Genomic DNA, 16,199 nt, shown 5'->3' on the forward strand with positions numbered 1-16,199 from the left:
GTACTTCTAAAGTGTCTGCATTATTTCCCCTACATTTTGTACACAGGTCCTTGAAATACAGCTACTACAGCACTTTGCAGGTAGGTGGCAGAGTTACAGTGGTGGGAAGTTTCAACTAAGCAGTTTCATAATAGCACAATTACAGAATTTAAAAAAACCCCAATCAAACCACAATTCTGACAGTGCCATTTAAGTTATACAGTTAGATTTCCATCAGTTTCTTTAATCTACTGCAACCTTTTCTCACTCAATCACAACCTAAAGAAATTTTTTTTGACAAAGACCAATGAAATATGGTATTATTAGAATGCTAATTAAAATTAGATCAATTACTACTTTGAAAATCCCTCTAAGGACTTTTAAAATATGTATTTCAGCCAAAATCAAATATGTTTAAAGTAATTTTCCATTGTAAAGAAACATGAATTATTTTTTCCATCAATTCAAACAGAAATGTGGTTTAGATTCAGCAGTATGAATCAAATATTCAATGGCAACTAAAAGTTTCATATTTTCATTTAAAAAACTGAGTTGCTCAAAGCAGATCTAAAGCAAATTACAAATACAAACTTGCAGTACCCATATGTGTTCAAATCCCCAGAACGTAGAACTTCCCTGCTGTAAACATGAGTTTACATTTGTGTTGCATATTTAGCCAAGTTCCTGCTCTCTGTCTACAAGCAAGCTTTTAACCTGGATTACAGATCCCACCCAACCAGACTCTCAAAAATCTTTGGTGGCACATAGAGAGCTCTGCCCCACCCAAGCAAGTTGTGGCATTGTACACAGTACACTGGTAATTGACTAAGAGCTACCTTCCAGTAAAGACTGGGGTTTATTCCTTCCTTATCCTCCATTTCACCTCAAAATCAAACAGGATGTCTTAAAATATCTGTAGTTTAAGTGAACGTTTGACTTTATCCTGGACACCATTGAAGGAAATACCTCACACAGCCAGTACTATTTCAGGAAGGAAGGAACTGCTAAATAAAAGATCAGTGCAGCATCTGCCGTCTCTCACTTGAGATTCAAATTTTTATCTGGTCACAAAAGCAACAGATTAATAAATCTGTAAAACAAAGATCAGGGCTAGGTCATAGAAGCACAAATAACAGACTATTTAGTTGTGAAAATCATATTCTCTTACAGAGGAAGGAGCAGAGGCAGAACTCAGAGTGAGGAGAGGGTATGGCAAGTGCAGTGATGACAGGCTTGATGAATGAGGCAGAGCATGGCTGTGCATCTAAAGACTGAAAATAAACTGACTCTGAAGCTAGACCTTTAAACAGGAGTATTTTGCCAGTTTGATTATCTCCAGGAAAATCAGCCTGCTTTCCCACTGGCAGCTGCTTGAAAGTTATCTGATTTACAAACAAGCATGTTAAAAATAGCACTGTGCTTACTGTACAGAAAAAAAACTAAACAATTTTTTTTTCACATTTAAACCCAAGAAGCTCCCTCCACAATTCCCCACAACACGTATTAAGCAAAATAAAGCCTACATCACTAAAATAGTAAAGAAATAAAACCTGACTGTTCATTCCATTCCATTCCTGGTTAAATGCATCCATGAACACTTTCCTCTGCATGAATCAATTTTAAAGAAGTCCTAATCTTAATGCTAACATTTAGATAAGTTTGATACCAAAATCTAGACCCATTTATCTAATAAAATAAAAAAAAATTGAGAGCAGCAGCTGTTTTTTAGCAGGGCTATTACCAACTTAATGGAAATATTTTTAAAGTACAAGGATATTAATGGCATGTAATTTGGTAATATGTGATCTATACATCTTACCAAGTCTTATTAACTGTCAATGTATGTGAAAACAGAAGATGCACTGGTATTTCCTCCAACACCTGTGTAGCTCTTTACCTGAGCAACAGAGTACCTTTCCCGTAACAGTAAGAATAACAATAAACACACTGTATTGTTCCAGAAAATCTAAATTTTCTCTCACACTGAGTTCTTCTTATTTGATTTTAGCACACTATAACCTAGTGTAATTACTTTGAAAAAAACAGATCTCCTTTCTTATGCCCAAGTTATCACAAGAGACACATATCACAATTTGTGGGCAATTACGCAATGTGGATCCCATCTTGGAGAAAGCTGGACAAAGGTTGTGCCCTGTATTGATGACTGGTACTTGAAAAGGCAACATACTGCAGGACCAGTACTGTAATTATTTCCATCCTTGAAACGAGAGATATTTTAAAAACACAAGCTTTCAGGGCAACAAACTCTTCCATCTGTCATCGCATGTTATTGCCAAGTAATATACACCTAACTGTAGCTAATCACATAAATGGCATTTGATATGCAATCATGCAGGATTTTAACCTATGCACACATCATAAAGCATGATAGATGAGTACCATTTTAAGAGGCATAAAAGGCTACTGAAAGTACATATGAAAATGAAAATTCTTGTTTACTTTACTAAAACTTGGAAAAGATGTTAAACAAAACTGTTTTACTTCCATTCTGTGCATATGTGTTCTCTAATTTTAATAATAAAAGAATCAGTCTTACTTTCAATTATTTAGGTCCTATAATATTTCTGTTGCAGACAGCAGTGAAATATTTTTTTGTTCTCTTTGTGAATTTAAGTCAGATTGACACTCTTTTTACTTGCAGAAGTTTCATGAAGGCTTGGTGTTGATTTCAGAACACAAAATTTTTGAGATTACATGTGCAAAGTCCATTTTCGCTAATTACCAGATGCTAAAAGCAGAACGAATCAGTGCAACAGAAGTAATTTTACAGAAGGATTTAAAGGATACAGAAAGTTTACAGAATCCTTTGGTTATATTTACTAAAAGAGAAGTTACACTGACAAAGACCACAGTACACAAAACATATGGTTTAATTATTTTTAGGGTTTCCTTTAGTGTTTTCGGTGTTCACAATATAAAAGAAGACCCTCCCCCCCTCAAGAAAACAGATAACCAGAGACAATTAGTCTACTCAAAGGCACTCAGCTTGCTTTTTAAGTTAAGGAGACACCAAATTGATACTTGTTTCATCATCTGCTGGCCTAATAGTCTTTTCAAATTCCATTCAACACAATAAATTATACTCAGTGACCAAGCACAAAATATGTGGGAAATTTATTTTGTTGAGTAAAATATTCATGATCTTACAAAACTGATTCTACCAGACAAGGCCTTTGGCCAATTTTGATTTTTTTTTCTCTTTAACACGCTGTGCCTTAAGTTTCTTTCTTTGTCTGGAATTCATCCATATCGGGTACTGTCCATGCTGATCTAGAAGAGTTTTCTTGTTCCGTTTATTATCCAGGTCCATTTTGCTGTCATCTGAAAATGAAAGGTATTTATAGTGAGTAAAATACCTGAATCAGCTTCATAGATGTTCTTTCGTTATTAGATTCCCCAAAATATCCCCTAGACACAACAGTATTTATACACAGAAAGCTAAGGGTTCATATACAGAAAGCGCTTTCCCAACCAATGCAACCGCAGCCCAGGAACTTCAACAGTTGATAGTAAATGTGCAGAATTTTCCCTAAAGGCCCTTGTCTGGGCAAAGCATCTTATTCTTTAGTTTGCCATCTGTTCCAATACTGTGCCTAAAAATATTGTGTGTGGTCTCCACCACAGAGACCACAACCATACAGGAAGCCATGGGCTTACTGAAACATATGCACAATCACACACTTTTTATGATATAATGTTTAAGATCTGTTCTAAAAAATTAAATTAATCTGAGTGGAAGATGAAGACAGGTAAAGAGAATAATAAAGGAAAAAGCTGAAATACGACAGTACAAACAATGAGCCAGGGATGCCACACTTGCCTCAAGGAGCAAGTATGACATCAAGTCTAACACATTTACAGGCAGAAAGAGAGGTTTAATCTCTAGGATCAGGAAGACTGCCCATGACCTGCTCATTCTCAAAACCAGCATCCCTAGCCAGCTAACACCCCATGAACATCATGCCTTGATGAAACAATAAGGTTGCAAGAGGAACACCTTGCTAAGTACTGATTGGAACTGTGCTCTGTAATTTCATTTCAACCTTGTTTCCAAACTATCCGTATGCAACTCAAAGCTTTATCACGTTGTGCCTGTATGTTATTAGGAGATAAAGCTCATGAGGAAAACGCTAATGTGCTGCTTCTGTGGTTGAAGCATTGCTGGCAGTCTACAGGAATGCACCACAAATGTGCTTAGGGAGCCCTAAGTTGGGATATAAATACTTGTAGTCAGCAGAGAATCACCCCAGGGCCCTACTGCCTAGCTGCAGAACCAAAGGCTGATCCAGCATGGGACAGGCAGCAAAAACGTTCCAGCTCCAGAAACCTCAGAGGGTATCAGAGAAACACGAGGCCTTCTTAACAAATGACAGAGGAGATACAGCCTCCAATAACACAACAACAAAAACCCAGCAGCACATACATAAGCTTCTTCTCAAATTCCTGTCCTATCACATGACAGGTTAATCTGTTACACAGATTAAAAGCACATTCACAACAAATGTCTGCTGCAACATAAACTAAATGAATACTCTTGGACAAAAAATACCAGTTGTTCACACAGCATAATGTATTCATTGTATTTTGCAACCTCAAGGATGCTGTAGGAATCAGTAACAGGAAGAAACCCATTGAGCAGAAGCTGTCCAGGGACATAAAGAAAATCTATCAAAGGGGTTAAAGACAGAGAGAAGGACCAAGAAAAAAACTATAAAGGCCGGTTATTGAAGCGACTCAATAGATACGACTATCTTGAAAAATATGTACATCCCCACAAAGTTTTAAAAACACCTACAAAACTACTATTGACCAAAGGCTAACCAGACCTTCCGTTATTTTTTTCCTAACAATATAAACTGAAAAAAAAAATTAGAAAAGAAATTCACAGGATGCTGTGAAAAACACCTTAGAGTAAAACAGTAAAATGTCCCTAATATATACTTGTAACACTTAGTGATGCAAACTCCCTTGTGTCCACACTTACTGCTGAAAAGTCCTTTCAAAGAAGACACCCTTATTTTCACAAACCTTGTAGTTGTTTCTGAAAGACATTTATTCTTGGGTATTTCTGAGGCTGTTATCTCTGCAAAAGCCAAGTGACAATGGCCACTTGTAGAGAAGTTGCCAGCACAGTTGGAAGGAGGTGCAGGAATGACAGACAGCCATGTATTTGCTTCAGAAAGCAGGTTTAAGGCAATGATTTTTCCTCCAGATTCAGCATCAGAAGACTGACAACATTTAAAAAACAACTTTTACCTGGTTTATAGAACAAATCAGAACCATGGATAAAAATTCATATTATAATTTAAGCTATCCTTAACTGGGAAGGTGTTTTTATATAGCATTCTCTTTCTGTTTTCAACATCGTAACATCTTAAGTGCCATAAACTAGAGAAGTAAAAAGGACTACGATTTAGCTTGGACTTCAGTTTTTGGAAGAGAAAGCGTCTTTCTGACTCGTGTCCAGCATGCAGCTATTTAAAACCCTTGTTTCCACTTCCTGGGTAAAACTGCCCACTTTCTTTACTGATTACTTTCTATTTAAGGCAGAAAGAGGAAGATGGAGTTATCTGTAGACACCTAATACCACCCATTCCTGCACCACTGCATCATTAATTTGTAAACCGAAACTAGCTCCGTACTTCCCCTACCTTGAGACACTACATTTAAATAGCAAAACACCACTATATTCTTGATAAAAATTTCTATGAAATTACTTTAGATTTAGTTTATATGTTTAGTATCCTTCTTAAATTAGGGCGCAAATTATATCCTACCTCTTGTTTAGCAGCAAGTATAATGCTGTGATTGGAACAACTGCTAAGCGATGACTCTTCACTCACCTGATGTTTTCAGAAATGTCTCTCTATAAGGTACTACACAGTACGTCTCCATAAAACACATTACATATTTTACATACTAAAAATCAGATGTTAATAACCTTGTTCCACAAGTGACCGCATGCAATATGGATGCCAACGTTGTGAAATGACCAGATTCAGTGCTTTAACAGCATCTTTTAGCTTTAAAAGATAAAAGTTTTCCAACTCACTATTCTCAGCCTGTAATAAATACTCATACGTCTGATCCCCACAGCGTAAGTCACAGGAACAGTAACAACACTGCAGGACGTTCCTGCACCTGGGTGACTTCAGGAAAAACCACCCAGAGCCCAACTCACCTCTCTGTTCCAGCACTTTCTTGGGGGGCAGGACGGTCGCCACCTCCTTGACCTCCTCCATGACAACATCCGCGTTGGTTCCCAAGATCTTCTTCAGCCTCTCCAGCTCCTTGGGCGCGTTCTTCTTCCTCTTCTCCGCCCGCATCTTCCTCCTCCATTTGCTCCTGAGGCTCTTGCCCATGTCCTGCGCGGAGCGGAGCGGGCGCGGTGAGCGCGCGGGGCCGCACGCACACGCCGTCACCGCCCCCCCCCACTCACCTGCCCGCGCACGAGGCCGCCGCCAACACCGGCACCAGGCCGCGCCGCCCGCGCGCATGCGCAGGATGACGCGCCAGTCCCGCCCCTCGGCGCGGCCCCGACCTCCGGCCGGCCGGGGCAGGCGGGCCCTACCGTAACTCTCCGAGCGAGCGCGCAGTACCCCCATCGCGCCCCGCGCCGGCTGCGCTGCGGGATCTTCTCCAACCGCCGGGGCGTGTCGAGGGCGTGGGGATGGATGAACAAATAAACACGTGCTTCATCACAGGGAAAAAAAGCGAGCTTTTATTCTTCGCTACTGCCACGCATTTGTAAATCAGGCAGAAGAGAGAAAGCACCACAGTTGCTCAAACCAATCCCCAGCTGCACTTCAATAGCATCAGTCCCGTTCCAGCACGGAAAACACACCTTGTCACAGCTTGTGGCAGGACATGGATGATTTCCCAATTACTGCGTTGCCTCGTCACTAAGTCTCATTGACAGGCCAGGAGAGCAGTAACAACACTGCATAGGAAGTAAGAAAGCCTTTCAAAATTGTTTTTACCCTGCCTGCCCTCCCAGGATCTCCACAGTTTGGGAAGTAGCTACAGTCACGGCACCTCTCCCTGGCCAGCAAGGGTCTGCAGAGTTCAGTCTTGGCACCCTGAAGTTCTCCAGTCTTGGCAGCAAGAACAGACAAAAGGCTTTCCAATTTTTATTGACACAATTAACCTTAACATACAGAAGTTGATAAAATCCCAGAATCTATCTCCAAATGATTTTTCAGGACACTGAAAGATAGGCCATAAATAATACTAAAATGAAGAACATTCCCTTACCTGGTCTTAACACTCTCACAGCTCCATAGTGACAGCCCTTAACAAGAACAGAGTATCTGTCAGGGACAGATAACAAAAACTAAACAAAACAAATAACCAAACCAAAAACTAGAAAAATATTTAGCTTAGTAAAATTTAGCTTACCACAATGGTAAGCTCAGCCTACCCTTATGTGATACACACACTTATGATCAATCCCAAAGGAAACATTTCCAGCAGCTACAGAACAGCTGTAGCTTACTCTGGAGCAATAAGAAGTTGGCAAACTTTTTCATCATTAATTACGCCAAGTGCAAATTAAGAGATTAAAAACATGACTGTAATGATGACAGCATGTTAACTGCATAAAATACATGGTCTAGAGAAGAACTGTAGCTACATAAAAAGACTTTTTTTCCCCCCTAAGGAGGGATTAGTATTCATGGAATGAAAAAATAATACAGATTCAGTCTCTAGAAGACAGAACTACTGAGTTTGCAGATCATCCAAATTGCGCTATAGTTAAACCACACCACTTTTGGCTATTTTTTATTAAATGTTTCCAGTAAACGCAGCAGGTGTAAGAACAGATTGATGATGTCCAAGTAGAGATTGATTGCAGCCAGTATGTACTCTTCAGGGGACAATTTGTGCATCAGCAAATGAGTGTCATAAATAATAAATCCACAGAACAGAAGAGCTCCAGCAGCAGCAAACACCAACTCTATTGTCTCACTATAGAAAAACAGCTGGAGGCAGACAAAATATGAAAAAAAAAATTGTAAATTTCATTTTCTTTTTAATATTAAAACTATGCATAATGATATGCCACACTTATAACACGGTCTTCCTACTGTTATGTACACACAAACACGGCATTATGATGGCATTTCAATGTCCTTATTCCATGTATTCCCCAGTCACTGTCTCTTTAACTGAGTAAAAGTGCCTCCACATCTAAGAGGGCGGAAACTCTGGTCTGCAGGGTATTAACAACAATTAGAAAAACAAAATACAGCTAAAACCCAAATTATCTCCTTCCCATTCTCTCAATCAAGTAGTGGATCTCGACTGACAAATTTTGTCAATCAACACAAATACTCCTTTAATATTGGCAAGAACAGCACCCAACAAAAATCCAAATTGGAAATGACTGGTTAAAAGATTACCAGTGCGATCTAGAATAGCCATGAATCTGGTTAGGAATTTTCTTTAAGTTACATTGAGCTGTCCAAAACCTTTTTGTTCTACCAGAAGTTAGTAAAAGCTCAGGCTCTGAGCAACCTGGTCTAGTGGAAGGTGTCCCTGCCCATGGCAAGTGGGGTTGGAACAAGATGATCTTTAAGGTCCCTTCCAACCCAAATCATTCTGTGATTCTATGAATATCCTGTAACCATGAACACAAGGTATCTTACCCTCAAGAAACCTGAGAGGATTAAAATCCACAAACAAGCAAAGAGTCTGAAAAAAAATTATAAATTGTGAGCAACAATATACTTTCTTTTAAACTTAAAATATCCTCCCTTCTTACAAAACCTCTTCTTAGATGCTAACTGTTCATTGGTGTCAGCAGTAAGTTTTATAAAGTTGTCAAAAGTTACTTTCTAACTTTAATTTTTTTTAAAATATTTGAAACAGCTGCCTTCTGTCTCAGTGAAAACTCCAGGTAAACTAGTTTTCTAGTGGTTTTAAGAATCATAATCACAGAAAAAAATTTACCAGAAAAGCAGAACTGTGTAAAATTAATAATTTAAGATAAATAAAACCCTCACCATTCCCTTGAAGTAGGTTCTTTTGACCTGTATTCCTTATTATAGCTGCAAAGCTTGCTTTAAGAAAGAAAAAACAACCTTAACAGAAAATAATTTTCTAAAAATCATCAATATGACAACATACCCTGCTCCAAACTTGCTGAAGTCTCTCTTTGACTGCAAAGTATATGCAGTCAACCCAAGAAATACAGCAGTAGTAAGAATAAAGGCTTGCAAGACGATGGAGACATCGTAGAAACTAACTATAAACAGAAAAAGTAATATGTCAATTAAAGAACACTACACCATGTATTTGCTACATTATCTTTTGAGGAAACAGAAGTTTAAACTTTCACAGACAGGAAAAAAAAATCTTAACCGTGAACAAAAAAAAGTAAACTATAGCTGAACTTGTCTTTGTACTACAAATTCATGATCATAGGATTCAGGGGCCTTGCACTGAGTTTGACAGTTACTTGATAGCTGTAGCTTCTTATATGGAAATAACAGGTCTTCCCTACTTACAATTAAAAAAACACTGCCAAAACAAAACAAAAATATTTTAAGCATAGGTAAGTGAGATCTTAAGGGAAAAGATATCTGAATTTTTCATGATATTGAAGCAAGGAGAAAAAACAAAATTCTCTCCAAAGGCTCAAAGTTTTGATTAGGGGATAGGAGGGGGAAGGTTACAGAAATGAGTGGAACATTTTTCTTCCCTCCTTCCTCCTTAATCTTTCTTTTCCCCAAATGACTTTTTTTTTGCAGGTCATAAGCCACGATGAAAAGGTTTCAGCATATGCTGGAAACTATAATGCAAAGTGATGCCACGATTTGTCCACACACCACCCCATTTCACAACTCTAACCATGAAGTACAGAACTCTCCAAACTCAAATTCCCTTCAAGGAAACTGAGGGGAAAGATAGGGATATTTCAACTTTAAGATCAGCTCTGCTAACAGCTCCTTATAGGAAAGAACATTGATAGCTATACTGAAAGAATTCATGGCACAATTCATTTCTCACTTCAGGCTTGTACAGTTTCAGTTCTTGATCAGAATCCAGTTTTCTCCCTTGAGTCCCTGTTTTTTTGCTAAACTCATATCACTGTCATTAAAATTTTCCAACAGGATTCGTGATCATTTTAGTCACATCTAAAAAACTCTAGTGGCAATTCATACAACAGACTGTATTCCTTTTCCAAATTCTTTATGGAATCAGACAATAGGATGGCAACCATTTACCTGTAATGGCAACTGTCAGTGCTTCCAGCAGCGTCTACAAAAAGCAAAATCAAAAAATAACATGGATTTAAAAAAAACAGACCACAAAACACTTGGAGACTTCACATGCAGTGAGTCCCACTCTGCTACATAATCCCAGCACATTACATTAGGTCTCCTGTTAAATATTTGTATATGAAAATATATCTAGTTTTCAACAAGAAAATGGCAATCACACTGTCTTACTGTGTGGAACCTGTGTTTCATAAAAAGTAACTTGTGTTACTTGTTTACATACAAACTGAAAATGAATGAGAGACCGCTCCTATAGAAAAATGCCATTTACATTTTCTACTCAAAGCACACAGCATTCTTATTGCATTTCTTACAAACTATTCAAGAAGCTATACAATTAATGCACTCTTAATATCTTGTTAGACAGCTGTCTAACAGTAACAAAGTCTCTGCATCAGCTTCCTTTTCCCACTAATCCTTGTTTTGAAACAGCTAATTTTAAAACACATTTTGAATGTCTGTGATGAAGGCTAGTGTGGACCCTGAGTTTTTCTAAATGATAATTTCAAATTGAGTTTCAACATAATAGAACATGAGAAAACTCTCTATGTCATGAACCAAGGGCTCAGAAATAACAGAATATTTAACCCATATTTTGTTTAAACCAATTTATCACACAGACATTTGAATTCTTCCATTCCTATATAATGTAATACTTAAACTGTTATTTTACAAACTCCCACACCACATTTTGGCCAAACTGTTACATCACTCCTTGTTACAGCTTCACTTGTTAAAAGTTTTTAAACATTTTATTCACCCGCAAGAGTTCAAAAGTCAGGAAGCATATAACTGTGTCACCATTTAAGCAATCTATTACTTATACGGCAAAGCTGTCTTTCCGTTTTACACAAATACAATTTAGGCAACTTCTAAAGCATCAAATTCTAATTGAGCTACTGTGACTCTTCAGAAGATTGATTTCTACATTATCCAAAATACCCAAGAGCAATCATTAGCCCATATCTAAAAGCTCACATCAAGCAGGATATTGAAATTTAAGGACAGCTCCGACTCACCTGCCTGTGCTGGAAACATGCTCAGAATTTAGCATCAAAAAGACAACAATTGAAGAAATAAAAACATAAGGCTGCTTTGGGCCTCTGCTGGAGGCCATCCATTAAGCAAATAAGGTAACAGGAATGCCTCCTCCTTTCCTACTGAGCAGTTTCATAGACAAATGCCTGACATCAACAGAACAAGAAGAGCAGATACACAGATTTCTACACACATCAAGAAACCTGACCTAAAGCCTATCCAGGAACAACTTGTGGACAAAATCAGATCTTCATAAGCACATAGGATATCTTTCAAGGAATACAAGAAAAACAAATTACCTACCACTAGTTTCAAGGAGTTCATCACAATGCAAAATATTCTAGGGACTATTAAAATTGAATTTATAAATACTTACAAATCCAAACAGCAGGTATAAATTAAGAGGGTGCTGGTGTCTGTAGAGGGTTAGTGCCACAATTATAGCCAAAGATCCAAACCCAGATATCAAAAGCAAGGCAGGCCTGTAAAGTTTCATACAAAAAAAAAAAAAAGTAGTCAAAATTAAACTCAAATATTTGGAAGACTAAAAAACAAGTTTATATAAACCCAAGGTTTTTAAGTGATCACCTAGACACAGATATCCAAAATACATGTAATGCAAGCCTATAATAAAGCTGTTCTAAAACATGTCATTACAGATAATCAGTTAAAAATAGTCACAAAAAATGACATCTTTTTCATACTGAAGCTAAGGACTACCCAGGAATCCATTACCTGGAAATGAATCCACATAAAGAAGAAAATCCATCTGTATGAAACTAAAAGTATTAAAGTATATGTCATATTTCGCCTATTATGAGCTCCACATTCAGGGAAGTGTTTTTCATAAGCATCTGACTGCAACAAACACAGGCACTAACTGCACCAAGGAAAATCAGTACTGACCGGAAAGTATCATTAAATCATTCAGGCAGCCCTCCAAGAAAAAAATAGACCAACATCAAAGAAAAAAATCACAACAGTTCTAAGTGAGAAGGTCAATTTTAAATTATCAGATTTAAGTAGAAAACTGTAGTTTTACAACATCTGTTGCATGTACTATAGCTTATACAGAAACTGAAATTTTCATAGAGTGTTTGAGCCTCCTTTTTTATTTGGGCTTTGAAGTGAAAGTAAAAGCCAAGTCTGCAAAAGCACTTGGAGGAAAACAGAAACTGGACTCCTTTCCCAGCTGTTCCTTTCCCTGGCCTGTTCACCACAGTTTGGATATTTGGTTTTTTATCATGAAAATTTGAGATGAAAAAGAAGCAAGCCCTCGGGAATTTTAGCAGACTAGTTTTCAGGGAAACAACCAACCAACACCACCCCTGAAAAAAACCAAAAGATGGGAGGAGGGAGGAAGAGGAACAAGATATGATTCTGCTTTTTGGGACAGGTACCTATAAGCAACAGCATTCCAAAGAGATTCTGAAAGTACTTAGACCATAAAACAAGAAATGTCAGTAACTGGGATGTTCTGCAACTCATGCATAAGTTTGCATAGCCTAAATACTAAAATAAGCACTATTAATAAAGCATTGATTAAAATAAACTTTCACTATAATAAAATTTCCATAATAAACCAAAGACAAAAAATGTCAGAGAAGAAAGATTATTTCCTAATCAAGTTACAACATTTCTATTACAGAATCAAAACATGGGGTATAAAAATTATTAGGAAGACTGAAGTGTTCCAGAGCAACAAACTACATAAACTATACTTAGCACATGCTAAACATCTCCATTTCATTTTAGTATTTACCTTTCATGAACAAATGCCTGCACTCCCGCAGAATACAGAAAAATTGCAGATGTGACTGTGGTCAGTAGAACTTGAATGGAAAGAATGCTGTAGACTTTCCGTAGAAAAGCTAGAATAAGGAAAATAAAAATGAAATCACTTTTGAGTTACACTTAGAAAGTTCAAGAGTAAATCAGATACAAGTTTTCATTTTCATAAGGAACCATTAGGAAGTCATAGTGAAAAAGCACAGAACAGTGTTGTAAAAAGCCATTTTTCCTTAAAAAAATTGACACAATTTTTACATTTATTACATTTTTATTATCACAACATTAATTAACCAATAACAAGATAATAAAAAGAAATATAAAAAAAATTTGCAAGGAATTTACTTTGGATATATTTAAAAACCTATGTACACCTATGTCTCACTATACTAACAGCATACCTTCTCCATCATGTTACTGGTACATAATGGACCTAAATGCTGGAAGATTAACTTGGAAGTTCTGTGGAGGGCAGAAACTGCCAAAAGTTTAAAAAGGAAAACTTTTTATAGTAATATCTATTTGATTGCCCTTCTGCCATGTTAAATATTGTTTATCATCATTTGTGACTTGCATTGTACTGAATGGGTATCTACAGACACAGACTGCAGGAAAAAATAAAAAAAACCCAGAACTAAGCTAACAGGCTTCTTAATTCTAGAATTATGGAAAGCGGAGAGTAGTTCAGGACATACAGATACATCATACAGAGATTCTCGTTGGGATTGCGAGGAGATCAAACTCATTGGGCAAAATGCTGTGAAAGGAAGAATAAGTTTACAGGGAGAAACGATTCAGTCATTGATAGCACAGCCTAAACAAGTTTAAGAGCACATACTACGAGGAGCTGAATTACCTGCTTGCAGCAGGAAGTTAAATACACCTGTAAGCCGTGACGGACTGGGGCCTACTTGATTGTGATAAACTGAACGAACCTAGAAAGTAGCCTCCTAGCTAGCACAGCTTTCTCCCCACATTACTAGATGCATCAGCAATTTTGCTAATGGCATTATCTCTTTCATATCTCCTATTGCCCCCTTAATTTTTCAAACAAGGAAAAATTGTATTTTTATAGGAAAAGGCTTCCTGATTATCAGAAATATCTGATAAAAAATTTCACAACATGCAGCTGTTTTTATTCCAAAATGCATTCACTAACACTGTAAGTATTTCAGTAAAGAGTAATGATTAGACACATTCTACGAGATTATTCAATGCATTTGAGACCTGCACATGAAGAGTAAAGCAGTATTTCATGGGCATTAATATGACCTCAAGGTACACCAAGTGCTTCAGCAGAAGAGACAATATTTTATCACCTCACAGAAGAAATCCAAGTCCTTCAGTCTCATGGTTAAACTTCCGTAACTACAGACACTGATTCTAGCACTGATACTGATTCTGTATGAGTCACAGAATCAAGAAGGTTGGAAAAGACCTCTGAGATCATCGCGTCCAACCTGTGACCGAACGCCACCGTGTCCAACAGACCATGGCACCAAGTGCCACGTCCAGTCTTTCCCTACACACCTCCAGGGACGTGCAGCTTTCCAGGGTCTATGCACCTCACGTATTACGTCTGGGCTTCAAAATCCGTCACTCTGGGCCAAGTCAAGTCTGAATCTACAGCACGTTAACCCCTTCTCATGAGAATACCTACTCTCTTCACGCTTAGATGACAAAACCTTTCGCCGGCCGCAGTCCCTCACCCTTGATGTTTAACCCGGACTAAGTAACGCCCTGGCTCCGCACTCACAACCTGTACCCAGGTTAAAACACCGCGCAGAACCTCCCTTCAGCCTAAGGCCAGAGGCGATGGGGTAACCCAGAGGCACTTGCTGGGAGCGCGGCACCCCCCGACTGCCCAGCCGGGGGGGCAGCGGGGGCTGTGGCGGGGGTCATGCGCAGCCCGTACCCATGCGGATGTGGAGGCTGGCCGCGGCCACGCTGTTGCCGTAGTTGAAGTCATCCTCGATGGAGCCCCGCGGATACCGCTGCTCCGCCGCCATCGCCGCCCGCGCCGCTTCCGGGAGGCGCGGCCGCGCGCCGCACCGCTGAGCAGGGCGCCCCGCCGAGGGCCGAGCGCGTCGATCGAGGCTGCCCGCCTTCGTCTCGGACCCCGCGTCCTGCAGCTGTTTTAGGTCTAGAAAGGAAGTTCCAGGGACTGAAACAAACCCGCCCTTTGGCTGGTTTTCACCTTTGATTCGCATCTCTCTGCCATGCGGAAAGAGTGCTCCAGCGAGCTGGGGTTGCCCACAGCTACAAACAAGTACCCGCGTTCAGCAGTGCCTGATAAAAAGGTGCTTCGGACGGTGATGCTCCCTGTCAGTGTGTACCCCACTAGAGAGAAGAGTCACTTCCATAAAACTTTAATGCGAAGCAGGCTTTTATCTCGGCTCTCTCCGAGTTCTGTGTCCCATCCTTCAGACTCGGTGTAATTCAACAGAACCCAAAGGTGCACGTTTCTCAGGCTTCACTCAGCACTTTGTACAAGCGGACCTTGTATTTGTGGAATTGCCACCCAAGAGCTGGCAAAGGTGGTAGCTCACGCTGAGGAATCCACAAAAGCTAGGGTTTTGGGATGTGGGGTGGGAAGCGCAGTATGTTATGTTTTTAACTTGTGAATACATCTGTTCTAGAACAATCACAAGTATTGAGGCCATGTTGCTGAGAACACAGCTGCGATGGGCAGGGCACATCTCAAGGATGAAGGACCACCGCCTCCCTAAGATGTTGCTTTATGGTGAACTTGCCACCGGCTGCCACAAGAGAGGAGCCCCGAAGAAGAGATACAAGGACTCCCTGAAACAACATCTCAGCCTTGGCCACGTTGATCAACATAACTGGTCTACTCTGGCCTCCAATTGGGAGGTCCGGAGACACACTATCTATAACGCTGCTGATGCTTTTGAGAAAGTACGTAGGATCACCCTTGAGGAGAAAAGACAACGCAGAAAGAATCGTGCCTTGCAGAATTTACCACCTAAAGAGTCTTTCTGCTGTGCCTTTTGCAACCGGACATGCCTGTCTCGTATTGCCCTTTTTAGCCACCAATGCACTTGCAACAAACGTGGGTAGAGCCCTTCCCAA

General features: G+C 39.2%; 2 protein-coding genes across 3 annotated transcripts; both read right to left on the minus strand.

The window, feature by feature from the left end:
* Nucleotides 1-391: 391 nt before the first annotated feature.
* LLPH (LLP homolog, long-term synaptic facilitation factor) lies at nucleotides 392-6,507 on the minus strand. 2 transcript variants are annotated; one of them, XM_032688975.1, is made up of 3 exons: nucleotides 6,440-6,507; nucleotides 6,182-6,365; nucleotides 392-3,321 (listed from the first exon to the last, which is right to left on the minus strand). In XM_032688975.1, the coding sequence occupies exons 2-3, from the start codon at nucleotides 6,360-6,362 to the stop codon at nucleotides 3,158-3,160; spliced, it is 345 nt and encodes a 114-aa protein (XP_032544866.1). In that variant the 5' UTR covers nucleotides 6,363-6,365; nucleotides 6,440-6,507; the 3' UTR covers nucleotides 392-3,157. The 2 variants fall into 2 exon arrangements, with proteins under 2 accessions (XP_032544866.1, XP_032544867.1); XM_032688976.1 differs by having other exon boundaries at nucleotides 6,182-6,479.
* A 607-nt stretch (nucleotides 6,508-7,114) lies between these two features.
* Nucleotides 7,115-15,206, minus strand: TMBIM4 (transmembrane BAX inhibitor motif containing 4). The gene is made up of 7 exons (XM_032689225.1): nucleotides 15,025-15,206; nucleotides 13,084-13,192; nucleotides 11,698-11,803; nucleotides 10,230-10,263; nucleotides 9,130-9,247; nucleotides 8,649-8,694; nucleotides 7,115-7,982 (listed from the first exon to the last, which is right to left on the minus strand). The coding sequence occupies exons 1-7, from the start codon at nucleotides 15,116-15,118 to the stop codon at nucleotides 7,776-7,778; spliced, it is 714 nt and encodes a 237-aa protein (XP_032545116.1). The 5' UTR covers nucleotides 15,119-15,206; the 3' UTR covers nucleotides 7,115-7,775.
* Nucleotides 15,207-16,199: the final 993 nt, after the last annotated feature.

This window comes from Chiroxiphia lanceolata, chromosome 5 (assembly GCF_009829145.1).
Source record: "Chiroxiphia lanceolata isolate bChiLan1 chromosome 5, bChiLan1.pri, whole genome shotgun sequence".
Taxonomy (NCBI): Eukaryota; Metazoa; Chordata; class Aves; order Passeriformes; family Pipridae; genus Chiroxiphia; species Chiroxiphia lanceolata.